At 38.1% G+C, this 15,355-nt stretch overlaps 1 protein-coding gene across 5 annotated transcripts in view; it reads right to left on the bottom strand.

Annotated features, from left to right (window-relative positions):
- LOC124135736 (protein lingerer-like) overlaps positions 1 to 5,813 on the bottom strand; it is a 45,823-nt gene extending 40,010 nt beyond the window's left edge. For 4 of the 5 annotated variants that reach the window (XM_046501256.2, XM_046501255.2, XM_046501252.2 and 1 more), the window contains exon 1: positions 3,988 to 4,139. In XM_046501256.2, coding sequence (XP_046357212.2) covers positions 3,988 to 4,104 — 117 coding nt within the window. In that variant the 5' untranslated portion in view covers positions 4,105 to 4,139. Of the gene's footprint in view, positions 1 to 3,987; positions 4,140 to 5,735 lie in introns of those variants that run through there. The other variant, XM_046501251.2, reaches the window with a different exon arrangement.
- Between the last annotated feature and the right edge of the window lie 9,542 nt (positions 5,814 to 15,355).

The following is a 15,355-nucleotide window of genomic DNA, read 5'->3' as shown; positions in this document are numbered from 1 at the left end:
ACAACAAATTGATTCATATGGGCATAAAACTTTAGAATGGGTGCAAATTATAGGAGATGCAAGGAGGAAGATTTGAATTTATTTAAACTAAAGTCAACTTCATATGTATGATGCATGTTAAATCATCTCAAATTGCTACTCTGATAAGAAATACAAACAAAAGATTTAAAGTTCCTACAAACAGGCCGTTTGGCACTAAAAGTGTATCCTAAATGTGAACATGGTGAAGTGACAAATATATAGATATAAATTGTGATCCACCACTTCTCTTGGAAGGCAAAAAATGCATGGCTCAACCAACACTTTAACTTTAGTGAAAGATTATTGATATTACAAACGAAGAAATGTAATGGTCTGGGTTTGTAATGTCCGCAGATTTCACAAGGAGCTGTTCAGGGTTTTACACAGCCTCTTAAACATGGGAGTCATGATGACATACCACATATTTAAGGGGGTCATTTTCTAAATTTGGGAGTCATTTTAAGTTTCTATCTCATAAAAGTTATTTCAGACTCATTTAATTCTTATTATATTCTAAACACAGAAAACAGCTGGCAGAGTAGCAGTCAGTAAGCAGTGGTTAGTTTAAACAAGAGTTATCATAAGATGGCAAATAATCTCATGCTTACTTTGAAGTCCAACATGATGAGAGAATTTCTATCTTATCTGTCTGTCTATATACAAGAGTAGTTATTGAGCTATCAACACAATACCATGGAATTGGGATTTGGAACTTTGTATTTCTATGTCAGGTACAAATCACTATGAACAGAGTCAAAATCAAACTCATTACCATGGAAACAAAAAATAGGAATTCTAAACACCTCTAAGTAGGAAAAGGCACCATTTGACAACCTGGTCTTTGTTTGTGCAAAGTGTCATGAAAGAATACCTATTAGTTATATGGTCCGGACAAGCACACCACAAAGTCAAACTTGTTGCCATGGAAATGGGAGAAAAAAAATTCTTCTAAAAATAGCAATAAACACTACTTCAGCCAAAATACATGTTCCAAGTTTGAATGAAAAATATGGAATAGTTTTTAGTTCTGCTCCAGTAACGAAACCTACATATGTTTAAGTAGATGGAAACAGTGGAAAATCAAATTTTTAAAATTACGAAATGGCAAAAGGTACCACTTCAGCCCCTGGTTAATACAAGTACAAAGGTTGGATGAAAAATCTTTCACAGTTTTTGAGTTATGCTCAGAAACAAAATGCAGCATTGAGATGGTAGGGCTGGCGACGGATGGACGGACGATGACTTATCCCCTGCATTATTAAAAAATTATTAAGCCCATTGCTTAGAAGTAGGCTGGTTCGGGTGCCACTTGTGATTTATGGGTTGTGCTTTTTCACCATTCACCATATATCTTGTAAGTTCCTTTGTCAAGTGTTATACATATCAATAAGGCAATTATGGTAACAGTTCTCAGACAACCCTGCATAGATCTTTTTGTAAAAATTCCAAAATAGCATGACGATTTCAGCACCCTGTTATTATGGGTATAAAGTTTCATGGATAATATCTGAAAGAATTATTGATATATGATCCAGAAATTAACACTACAACCCATCTGATTTTTAAGTTAAACTAATGAAAGTAACCTGTATTCAGGTTTAGTCCAACTTGTTGCAAAGAAAAACAGTAAAAGGCACCAGTTCAGCATGTGTTTGATACATATGCAAAGTTTCATAATACAGTCAAGTCTCATTAATCCGACACTTGTTAATCCGACAATCGGCTTTATCCGACACTAATGATGGGAACCGATGAAATCAGTGCTATTTAGACCCCTTAATCCGACAATCTGGCACTCGACACATCTAATTTGCAAAGATTTACCGAAATCACTCATAAATCAGTATCTTTAATTCGACACAGTGATCAGCGTACTGCATGGTCATCTCAGACATCTGCCCAAGAGGACACGGTCCGTGTTTTGTTGTCGGCTGGTAACTGCATATTACAACAGCTGCAGAGATAAACTTGCTTAACAATAAACAATTAATGCTTTAAATATTCAAATTAGGATCAATCACATGCTTAGATTACCTCTATCTCATCAAGTCATTAAAATAAAATAAGTTCTAGTAACTGCTGAGGACATCCCATTACAGGTCGCGTCAGAATGACCTTTCACGAACTATGAGTATGACCGCTGTCTGTAAAGTAACCACTAGTAAATGTGCAATTCTGTATGCAATTCTGTATGTAATGAGTCAACAGTTGAATGTTCTTTAAGAAGCATACATTGTTTACCCACTGAATGGTTTTCGAATTCTGGCCCGGAAATGAACCCGTTCCCCAATGGAGTCTAGGTCCAACTTCTTTCCATAAAAATTGTAAAAAAAAAAAATTCGTAAAAAAAAAATATCAAAAGGCACAACTTCAGTATGTGCCTGATAGCTTTGCCAAGTTTTGATCAAATAGACTGAATGGTTTTCGAATTCTGCCCCGGAAACGAACCCCATCCCCAATTGAGTCTATGTCCAACTTCATTCAATAAAAATTGTAAAAAATAAAAATTAGACAAATCCCAAAATATCAAAAGGCACCACTTCAGTGTGTGCCTGATAGCTTTGCCAAGTTTCGATCAAATACACTCAATGGTTTTCGAATTCTGCCCCGGAAACGAACCCCATCCCCAATTGAGTCTATGTCCAACTTCATTCAATAAAAATTGTAAAAAATAAAAATTAGAAAAATCCCAAAATATCAAAAGGCACCACTTCAGTATGTGCCTGATAGCTTTGCCAAGTTTCGATCAAATACACTCAATGGTTTTCGAATTCTGCCCCGGAAAAGGAAACGATTATGGACGGACAGACAGACAGACTGGCTGATCGCTATATCCCCCCGCATTATAAGCTATATGGACGGAGAGCACACATTCCTACATCCCCTCCCACGTTGTGGCAGCAGATAATAACATAGGACCCCAAGACCACCTCTCCACAATTCCAAACACTGCAGTATGTATCATAAATACTTCTGCTTATTACAGGTACACGCTTACTAGTGTGAAGAAAAGACTGCACGGACAACTGATAAACAAGTACAGACATTCTTGTCTATGATCGGGACATTTACATTCTACATACCACTTGTCTGCTTACAACTTACCCCCCTGGATGACACTAATTTCCCTGGTTTTACTTTGACCGACAAAACTTGTGGTCCAAGGGACCCTTAATATTTAATTTCATGGATCCTAACAGGAAATAAAAGGGTCCTGTGAGGTAATTAAATGATTTAGTGTACTGTACTGAAAGGTTTAATAAATATTTTCAGCATTTGTGCATACAGGACACACATTTGTGTTGTAAAACCCTCAATTTCAAGCATTGCTGAAATGATAAACCTGTTAACAATTAACAATTATCCACTGAGTTGGGCACCTCTTCCCCTAGTAATGGGAAATGTTTTATTTACAAAATGTCTACAAAACGCTAACCGCAAACGAAGGAAAAGCCTAACATGCCTAAGTGGCATAGGCTCAAGCTCAAGGTTTAACATTTTCAACCAAAACCAAGGAGTCTTATCCAATTTAAGAATCATCTCAATGCAAGAAATACCAGAATAAATAAGAAAACACTGGAATACATACAGTGTGTTGCAGTAGAAAAGAGAAATACCATGTGCAGCATGCGCACAACTTAAGTCTTGACATGTAAAAATGAACATTTCATCACCTGCCCCAGTGGCTCAGTGGGTTACAAAACTCGTGTGAGGTTGCAGGTTCAATTCACATCATGGAATTTTCATGAGAAAAGAAATTGTGACTTTAAACCAATCAAAAATATATTATATTCATATCAAAGGGCCAGTTTATAAAACTTCACCTGTAAAGCCTAGGTCTTACAATTCACATGAAAAACCTCTGAGCAGGTCTCACTTGAAAGTAGTACCTCTCACAAGGTTACTGTGACATATGAAGATCGCTACAACACAAGTGGCAGCAGGTTAATAAAGATCAAATCTTACCTGTACTTTGGAGGGTGGTCCATCTGATTTGGTCTGTGTCTGGTGTGCTGTGGCTTTAGATTTGTCCTTACTAGTCCTACTGGTGGCACGCGAGGTGCTCACTGCTGCACTCATCATATACAGTATGTACAATGTTTATGTACAAGAGGAATCTGAAAGAAAAGGATCCAGGTTATACTACAATACATGAATACATGCTGCAACTCAGCTGTAGGCCATTAAAGAAATAATTTCAAGTTGTCACCTCATTGGATATATGCAAAAGATTGGGGGCTCAAAGTTTGTACTTGTATCAAATAATCATATTACTATTTCTATAAATCATAACTATACTTTCAGACTCAAAGCCCTTTAGTAAAAAGTGAAAAAGCAGAATTGTGATCTTTTGAAGGATTTAAGTATACATCAATATCGTTTAGGCTGCTCTTTCTAATCTATAATGAGCAGCTTTTCTTGTTTTTTTTCATTTATTGTAACATATGTTGTACCAATATATAAAACATTCCAAAACCAGCTATTTACACTAATCTTGTAGCATAAACAAAACTATCATTAATATAAAGTGTTTTCATTTGCCAGTGACTTCAGCCACTAGTCCACAGCCCAAGCCAAAAAATAAATTATTCTGTATCACCATCATCATCTTAGGAAAATTCAATCCAATTATATTGATATGTGACATTATAATGGCAACATAATGAAAATGGATATTTCAAATACACTAACACATTGAAACATTATCTAACTTTTGTTCAATTGTGTGACATAATTAAGGTTATAGAAGATCTAGCCTATGTCACTGCCACAAGAATAATACTTCAAACATGCAATCAGAGACCATATACCCCCGTTTGGTCTATGGTGCAATCAAGCTGAATATTAACACTAGACCAGAGTAACGAAACAATTCTGGAGTTCGTATATCTTCTCACATCAAGATTGGCGACCATAAACAGAAACAAAAGTTTATCCCATCTGCTTTCCTCGTAGGCCTAGGGTAGACACAAAAACAACATTAATTTCCACCTCGATCAGCAAGACACACCAGTTTGGTCCATTAACCATATTCAGCTCTCTAATCGAATGGTAGGCGGGTCAGTGCATGGAATGCTTGTGAAACAAGACGTTCGCTTTTCGGTTTTCACAAATCAGCTGACGAGCAGAGATTCAATTTGATATTATCCACGTGCACATTGATATTTCGGGGAAATCCCATCTACGCAGCATACATATTATAGCAAATCGACTAACTTCGATATCTATTATGGTTACGTACACTAAATATGATCTTCAATCATTTCGCCTGGTCCACAAAAATGTTATGGGAAATTCAATCGAACAAGGATTTTGACATTTCCTCCATGGATTGAGCTACCGTCAGCAGAAAATAGTTCCTTCAAAACACAGTGCGACAACTGTCATTTATGTAGAGGGCACCAAGTAAATTGGATAATTTAAAAAATAACAATGGAAAAGACCACACTTATTAGCTTATAGCCCATCCTAACGTCCTTGAATGTATAAATATCCGTCGTCAGACAACAACAGTGATGCGTGCCACCATGTGACGCCATGCTGGATTTTTACACAAATTTCAATCACGCACAACCTCAAACATTGAACATATATCTCTCAAATAGTCGTCAAGACGTAATCTTTGAGCAATTAGGTTTCGTTAGAACCCATAAACATACACCAAGATGTGTTGTTTACCAAATGCAGGATATTTGAAAACACAGGAACTCTACCTGGAAATGCGCTCACAGAAAGAAGAGGGGTCACGTGACTCAAGCAGAATTCGCGCCGCCATATAATATTTGTCGGAGATGACGTCATTGTGGAATTCCCTTATATATGTTTGTTTTTCATGAAATAAGACAATCTGTTTATTCAAATAGATGATTAGAATGTTTTCCATTCACCTGGTGATTGTACTTATTTACCTACATAGCGCGTATGAATCGGTTTTTTATTCTTCACATTTTACGGAAATTGTCGATCCCAGGAAGTAGTTCCCTGTTTGGCCACGAGGGGCGCTATAACAGGTGCGCCTTTGTTCGTACATGCAAGATCGTCTGCTTGTTGCAACACATACTTTGTCATTGAGTAATTAAAACCCCAATTTTGAAATAGCAGCTTTGCGTTAATGATCGAAGAATTAGAAAAAAATGTTACTGTTGTTACAGGAGAATAAAAGTGAAACGTTCTAATGAATAAGGCACTGCCTGGCAGTGCCTGCGCGTATGAACATTCTGAGCCATCTTACATAAATTTTTAAATAATTAACTCCTCAATGGCGGTGCTTATGAAACTGAAATTTATCAAAAAATCATTTTTGTACCTACTTTGTACATAATATTTGTATTACATTTCTTTTGCCACGGATAAGTTAATTATTTAAAACTGCTTCATATGCGATGTGCCGATAAAATAGACAACTTTGTAAGTCGCATATATTATATATACATGGTAAATGTTTATTCAATACTGACTTTGTTATGTTTGCTGTTGGTAGTTTAATTATTTCTTTGTCATTTGTTTCTAGAATAAAATATCCTGTACAGTTTATATATAAAGTACAAAATCGCCCCAAAACCAAGGCATATTGTACCAGGAAACATTCAGTTGATTGACGCGCGTATCTTTGGTTTAAAAATTGAGCCAAGCCCACTGATTGAAAGTCGAGTTCACGGCGAGCTGCGATTAAAGCGTGTGTAAGTCATGCAGCCCCATATACCGCCCAAGGGACCAACAGGGGCAGAAAACAGCAATAACCCACTAAACTCAGGGCTTGTAATGGTTCACATTTCTGATATACTTATGTTAATGTTATTAGTGCTATTGTATGTAGGAATATCGGAGTTAGGTTATACCATAAGGTAGCTTTACACGTTTTATAGATTGCTTTCGTTCGTGTTGTTCCATTGTGCATTTATTTAGCATCCATACATGTGTTATGTAATTACACACACACACACACACACACACATACACAGAGAGAGAGAGTACAAAGGTGTTCTCTATATATAGTTTACTCAACCGGTGTGACCAATGTCATATACCGTTACGCTATTTTGACGTGGTATATATCACGAGCGACAGTTGTTTTGTTGCCATGACGACAAATGAGATTATATATATCGCCCGCTGAGATCGTGTTACTCACGTTGTTAAGAGACGAAACAGTTTGGGTGTCGATGACGATGGATATTAAACTATGAAGTATGGCAGCTGAACTATTTATCACTTTGTTTGTGTGAAGTATCTGTGCAGTGGCACGTCGTTAGCCCTGGTCCAGGTCATCCTGAAACGCCACCTGTCTTGTTACAGATAAAATGCTTTTTATAAATAATCTGACCGTGAGGTTGAAATGTGCTGCTGAAACTGACGATAATGTATTGGATGATTTGAATGGTGTTGCTGTTGTTGCTGTTGTTGTGTTAAACGCGAAGTCCATTGATCCCGTTTGTCCGATTTTTTTGCGAGACAATCTCTAGCTACATATAGCTTCCATTATCAACATGCAAGTTTTTGTGTGGAATTTAAAAACAACAACACTACGTTTAGACAGTACGTGTCATTTTATAAGGGCTCCCTAGAAACACAATTCAGTGATAGTTCAGTGTCATTACTGCTTCTGACCGCCTCCTTGGCAGAGCGTCTGCCCGGAGAGTGGAAGGTCCGGGGTTCGATCCCCGATCGCGTCATACCAAAAGACGTTAAAAGATGGTACTTGTTGTTACCCTGTCTGGGACTCGGCATTAAGGGGCTAAAACAAGGACTGGTCGGCTCGGAGTCAGTATACTGTGTGTGAGTGGGGTATTCATGTTAAACTGCGGCATAGTATCTCAGTGAGCTAGCACTATAAATCGGCATCAATCCGGACTAGTACAAGAAGCCACACAAACACACACACGTACATGCACGTCGCTATATAAGTGTAGTATTCTTGGACGCGACGTTAAACCCCATGTCACCTCATTACTGCTTCGGTTATAGAGATCTGTCGTGAAATATCGATGTGGTGTTTAATAGGGAAGCTCCAATACGCCCTTCGTTCTGACGTTAATGGTACGACTACGTCACTTACGTGCGTCATTAATAAAAGGCTTTGTCCGATGTCCTTCAATCCTAATTAAAATCAGACCTCAGTTCTCGCTGAGATCTGAGATCTGATTTTAATGAGATCGGTTGTCCTTCTGTCATACATCGCTTATCGGTTAACCTTTGACTTTCTTGAACCGACCTAACGGAGGACACGAACATGTAGCATCCCGCTAGGGAAGTCAATTTAAATGACGCGCTAAATTACATTCACCAAGTGTATGCTGATGGCGCAACGTTATTTTACTCGGACTTTGGATCAGTGTGCACACCAAATTCCATTGTTATCCCCCCCCCCCCCCCCCCCCCCCCCCCTCAATCTTCTGATATGTCATCTTTTTTATACAAACACGTTTCTGTTATTTTCAGATTATTCTGATAAATTAACGAAGATAGCAAGCTGCATGCGTGCTAATACCTATAAAGTGAAAAAAAGCCATTCCGCCTTTAAGGAATATTACTTGCCGTAATGACAAAACTTGCAAAGTGCGTTTTTCAAGAAATATCCATTTTGCTAGTGATCAATCTTATCTCTTAGTTCTAGTTACCCCTACACACAAATCTGAGGACATCCCATTACGGGTCACGTCAGACCGACCTTTCGCGAACTTTGACCGACCAATGGAATGACTAACAAGAAGTCGACTATAGCCAATCAGAAGGCAGCTTAATCGAGCTTTACGACACGAGTTTCGAACTGGCGACTACGCTTCGAAACATATTTTGACATATACTCGATTAAAAAATTAAAAACTGAACAAAACACTTTCTGGAATGGCTTATAAATGGTCTAGACTATATGAATACAGACATAAGGCCCACAACTGTAGTTCGGAATACACCGTGTTGTTTTTTACGAGGTTGCACGATCAAAAATCACATTCCAACTGTCACCTTTATGATCTGATAAGCGATGCTCTGATTGGTCAAATGAAAGGTCGTTCTGACGTGACTCGTAATGGGATGTCCTCAGATCTTTGTTTAGCGGTAGCGAAAACTAAGATCTGATTTCCTTGAGATTGGCTAGCGATAAATAGCATCATTAAGTTCTTTTGTTTTGTTTTGTTGTTTTTAAAAAGAAGTACGTGGTACATAAAATTGGTTTCCGCCCAGGGTAGCAGAAAGCCCATGACATATATCACAACTTATCAGTACATCTAAGTTTTCTTTACATACAATAACATACTTCTCACTCACAATTCACTCTAGTAATACAAACATACTGCATATATCAAGTATGCATAAACTATTAAAGTTTATTTTATCATATCGCAGTGTAGGAAAGTACATTGTCTCAAACATTAAAGTCTTAAGTATAAAACTAAAATTAAAATGAATGCTGCTCCTCATTTTCGAAAAGTTGATGATACAGCATCCAAACACAATATATCATTTCTGCTGATTACCTGTCTTGAAAGGAATAATTTTTTCAATGTTGTATCGTCAAAAAGCTTCCTTTTTATAAACATGAAAATAAGGTTTTGTATTTTGGAATTTGCATTTATAAATATAGAATTTTGCAATAAGAGAAACTAAATTGAACACTTTATCTGTTTTTATGTTCTCTTTAACTCCAAAAAGTATCAATTCTTCACAAAATGTCATATTATAAACATGAAAGCACTGGTCTATCCACACTGAAACTTCATTCCAAAATTGGTGTATTACATCACATTCCCAAAACAAGTGAGTAAATGTTTCCTTTTTATTGTGACAAAAGGAGCATAGATCATTTTGAACATAATTAAATATATACAGAAAAAAATTAGTGGTGAGAATTCTGTGGGTAATTTTGTATTGAAACCATCGCAGTTTTACATCCTGTGTTGTATTGAATATTTTATTACAGATATTGATCCAATTTAAGTTTTCAAATTGTAATTCCCACTTTTCCTGCCCTTCAGTATTTACTTCTGTAGAAACCAATGAAAATTGAATATGCTTTGAATCTGACATGGAGCTACAAATAGTTTAAACAGCGCTGGTAAAGCTGTATGCCCATCAATGGTCAGGCGTCATCTTGGTTCAACAACAGACGCGGTTGTCGACAGGGTGACCCATTGTCTCCGTATATAATAGTATTTATTCTCTGTGCAGAAATACTAGCCAATATGGTCATCATAAAGTTTAAATCACGTGCATTCTTACAATCCAGTTAAGAATCGGCAATCAGGTGACTGCGAGCTATATTTAGCAGTTAATGTGGTCAATAGCACTTTAAATACTATACATCTGCACGTGTTTTCATTTCAGTTCGTGCTGGTAATGTTCGTTCGCTGCACATGCTGCTAAATATAGCCCAAACATCGCCACCTGACTGCCGTAGCTCACCCGGATAGTATCATGTTGTCAAAACCTTATCATGGTAAACACACGATGTCATTTCAGAAAGAGGTCAAATGTAATATTTGGGATAACACTTTCTTAGTAAAGTACAGATTCTAGCACTTTTTTGGGTTGAATCTCATCCAGGATTTGAACCCCCACTGCCAGAGTGAGGCACCTTACAGCCAGCACGCAAAGTCGGCGATCTAACCCACACAGCCACCGAGGCTTCCACAACCATGAAATCCGACTACTTGTAGTGTAACCACGTACTTCGTGTGTATCCCTTTGTTTGCCTCACTCTGGCAGTGTAGGTTCGAATCCCGGATGGGACTCAAACCTAAAAAGTACTAGAATCTGTACTTGACTAAGAATGAGTTGTTCCAAATTTATAATTTGTCACATTTGACCACGTTCTGAAATGGCATCGTTATTCATAACTTTCGGTCATTGGATCCCTGCCAATTTAGACTCGTCAGAGGGGTATACAAAGTGCGTATCTAGACTACCAGTTGTCGGACTTTCATTTTGTGGAGGGGGCACGGGTGGCCCAGCCGCCTAAGCTGCCGCAATTCGCTGTGCAGAGTTGCGTCCCTTGGACACGCCAGAAACCTGTGATTGTGGGTTCGAATCCCGGTTCGCCCCGATTATGTTTCTAGGTTTGACAGCACCATAACCGTGCTCGTGGGGTTCACCAAAGTGGTAAGCGTCTCAGGCCTGCACCATTTCGGGCGCCCCCACATTAAACTGACACGCCGCGATATAACTGGAATACTGTCAAAAGCGGCTCTAAATCCAACTCACTCACGCATTTTGTTGAAGGCTGAGTGGGTTAGACCGCTGATTTTGCGTGTTGGCGATTAGGTGCCTCACTATGACAGTGTGAGTTCGAATCCCGGATGGGACTCAATTTCCCCAAAGTACTAGAATGTGTATTTTACTCAAGTGTTATCCCAAGTATAACATGTGTCACCTAATGATGATGTTTATATCAATGAAAATAGATTTTCTTGAAAAGCGCGATTTTTCTCATTACTGTAAGTAATATTCCTTTTCGGTGGAATGGCTTGTTTACACTTGTAAGTATAAGCACACACGTAGCTGCCGTTGTTGATTAATAGTCGCTTATTTTGTGATTCTGTTGCAAGTGGAGAGGACCATGGTCATGGTCAAAGGGAGATAACTCGCCCTTGCTAGTGACACGAGCACGATTATTGAGTCGACGTGGCACCTGTGATAACTTTAGGCAACACATCTGCCCCAATTTAAGCGTTTCGTGTCTTGCAACAAATATGAAGAGAAGTATTCTCCTTCATTTTGAATATCTTTTGTATTTCCACGTAAGATTTCTGTTAAAGCTAAGCACAAAATTACTGCAGTAAGCTATACGTTTATGTTTTCCTACATTTGCCTAAAACTTGTTTACTAAATTCCAGCATAAACGTATTGTTATTGGCTGCTGGTGCACTGTTCCCATGGACATTCTGGGTGACGAGACCACTGCTTGTTGTATACATGTGGGTTGGATGGTAACAATGAGATGGCTGTGTCTTACCGTACCCCGACGACATTGGTAGTTGTTCATGCTATTAATCACCGCTGTGCCTAGAATCATTACTTGCCCCCGTGATGTATAGCTGTAATTAACTACAACTGATGTTGCACCTATACTGAGCAGAGTTGCGTCCCTTAGCCGTGCCAGAATCCGGCCCCTGATCTTGAATTCCAATCCTAGAACCGCCCTATAATATTTTCGCCCTAAGCTTATTTGACAGAAATATAATTTGTAAACGTCCCCGACTTGCGTCACTTCGGGCTTTCCTCTCACACACATTAAGCTGACACGCCGTGATATAACTGAAATACTGTTCAAAGCGACGTAAACATAACTCACTCACTCACTGTCACAACTCACCCGTGAAGATCCAGGTAAGAATCGGTGTTCAGCAACCCATGCTTGTCGTATAAGAGGCGACTATGCTTGTCGTATAAGAGGCGACTAACGGGATCGGGTGGTCAGGTTCGGGTGGTATTGGTTGATGCATGTCATCGTATCCCAATTGATGCTAAGGTGTCAAGCAGTGAATTGTTTGGTCCAGACTCGATTATTTACAGTGAGTGAGTATGGTTTTACGCCGTTTTTAAGCAATATTCCAGCAATATCACGGCGGGGGACACGAGAAATGGGCTTCACACATTGTACCGGTGTGGGGAACGATCATTTACAGACCGCCGTCATATAACCGGAATGTTGCTGAGTGCGTCGTAAAACATCAAACAAACAAACAAACTATGACAACTATTGCTGCAGTTGCTACAACTTTGACCGCTACTGCGTTTTTACCGCCGCCACGTCTACGAAGAAACGTCCATTTTCGAACTGTTGTAAATCTTTAATGGGGAATCGTATTTTAAAAAGGGTGAAAAAACCCCGAAAGCAACACCACATTGCTTGTCAAAATTTGTATTAGTTTAAATTTAAATTGCCAAAAACCTATTATGGTGGGTTCGAATCCCGGTTTTCCCCGATTATGTTTCTAGGTTTGTCAGCATCATACCAGTGCTCGTGGGTTTCGGTGGCCTGAGACCTGCATCACTGCGGACATAGTCGCCTTTTGCGACAAGCACGGGTTGCGGAAAACCCGGATCTTACCCGGATCTTCACGGGTTGATATTGCATTAAGACAAGAGTAGAGAGCTCACGTGTTTCCGTGGATAATGAACATCAACAATATTTATGGTTCAGACGACATTTCACGGAAGAATCAATCGTCTGCGTGCAATGTCTCGGGCGTGTTGAGGCTTTAGGTTTTGGTTCCGAATCCCTACTATCTCTGGCAGCCATTTATCAAAGCTGGCGACTGATCATAAGATTTATACTTCATGATCCTCTGGAGAGTATATATGTTAGTTGTTTTCTTCAATTCAAAGGATTATGGATGGGATTATAGACAAACGGATGCAATGTACCGAACAACTTCTCTATACAAGAGGCTCGGAGTTAACGCCCTATAAATAGAGCAGATTGACCAGAAGTTAGTTGAGTCTATGTAATGCTATATGCGAGCAGTGAGATGGGAGGGCATTCCAGATAGAACTGCATATTGGCCTGAGTTTATATTGCTCTCTTCATCAAAAGTATTGATTATGTACGTTGCGTCTGGATTTTCTCAATGGCTCTCTGAGGAGTACTATTATATTTCGTCATCTCAAGTCTTTAAATGCTGATGATTCAGCCATGCCCTTCTGACGAACCTGTACTTCAACGTAAACGTTTATTCGGCGACTCTCCTCCATAGATCGTCGTCTTCATGAAGATCGGCGTATTAACATGTAACTTTTCCTCTTGCCACAGATATGAAGTCCATAACTGCGCATACCGCCAGCGTAGGCACTGCTTATGCGAGATCGAACTACCGTAAATTATTCAACCAGTTTATAATGCATTTTCTAGCCGATTTTCTGACAAGGATCATTCAGTAATATCAAATGTTCGTTTGTCTTTTAACGCCGCACTCAGCAACATTCCAGCTACACGACGGAGGCCTGTACCAGAAAACCAGGGATTGATATCATGAGTAATATATCCAACGATCATCGGGGTATACGATGACACGCAAACAACCATGCAAGCCACCGAGGCATACAATCATCAACTTGCATAACATCACATACCAATACTACCAACATGTACTTTCAGTATGTATAGTAATATCACATACCAATACTACCAACATGTACTTTCAGTATGTATAGTAATATCACATACCAATACTACCAACATGTACTTTCAGTATGTATAGTAATATCACATACCAATACTACCAACATGTACTTTCAGTATGTATAGTAATATCACATACAAATACTACCAACATGTACTTTCAGTAGGTATAGTTATATCACATACCAATACTACCAGCATGTACTTTCAGTACGGATAGTAATACCACATACCAATACTACCAACATGTATACTTTCAGTATGTTGGTAATATCACATACCAATATACAACCAATATGTATACTTTCAGTATGTATAGTAATATCACATACCAATACTACCAACATGTACTTTCAGTATGTATAGTAATATCACATACCAATATACAACCAATATGTATACTTTCAGTATGTATAGTAATATCACATACCAATACTACCAACATGTACTTTCAGTATGTATAGTAATATCACATACCAATACTACGAACATGTACTTTCAGTATGTATAGTAATATCACATACAAATACTACCAGCATGTACTTTCAGTATGTATAGTAATATCACATACCAATACTACGAACATGTACTTTCAGTATGTATAGTAATATCACATACCAATACAACCAACATGTACTTTCAGTATATACAGTAATATCACATACCAATACAACCAACATGTACTCTCAGTATGTATAGTAATATCAAATACCAATACTACCAACATGTATACTTTCAGTAAGTATAGTAATATCACATACCAATACTACCAACATGTATACTTTCAGTAAGTATAGTAATATCACATACCAATACTACCAACATGTACTTTCAGTATGTATAGTAATATCAAATACCAATACTACCAACATGTATACTTTCAGTATGTACAGTAATATCACATACCAATACAACCAACATGTACTTTCAGTATGTATAGTAATATCACATACCAATACTACCAGCATGTACTTTCAGTATGTATAGTAATATCACATACCAATATACAACCAATATGTATACTTTCAGTATGTATAGTAATATCACATACCAATACTACCAGCATGTACTTTCAGTATGTATAGTAATATCACATACCAATACTACGAACATGTACTTTCAGTATGTATAGTAATATCACATACCAATACTACCAACATGTATACTTTCAGTATGTATAGTAATATCACATACCAATACAACCAACATGTACTT

This window comes from Haliotis rufescens, unplaced genomic scaffold (genome assembly GCF_023055435.1).
Source record: "Haliotis rufescens isolate VD_foot unplaced genomic scaffold, xgHalRufe1.0.p SCAF_1, whole genome shotgun sequence".
Classification (NCBI taxonomy): domain Eukaryota; kingdom Metazoa; phylum Mollusca; class Gastropoda; order Lepetellida; family Haliotidae; genus Haliotis; species Haliotis rufescens.
Note: the sequence above shows the minus strand (reverse complement) of the source record. Positions and strands in the feature narration are given on the sequence as shown.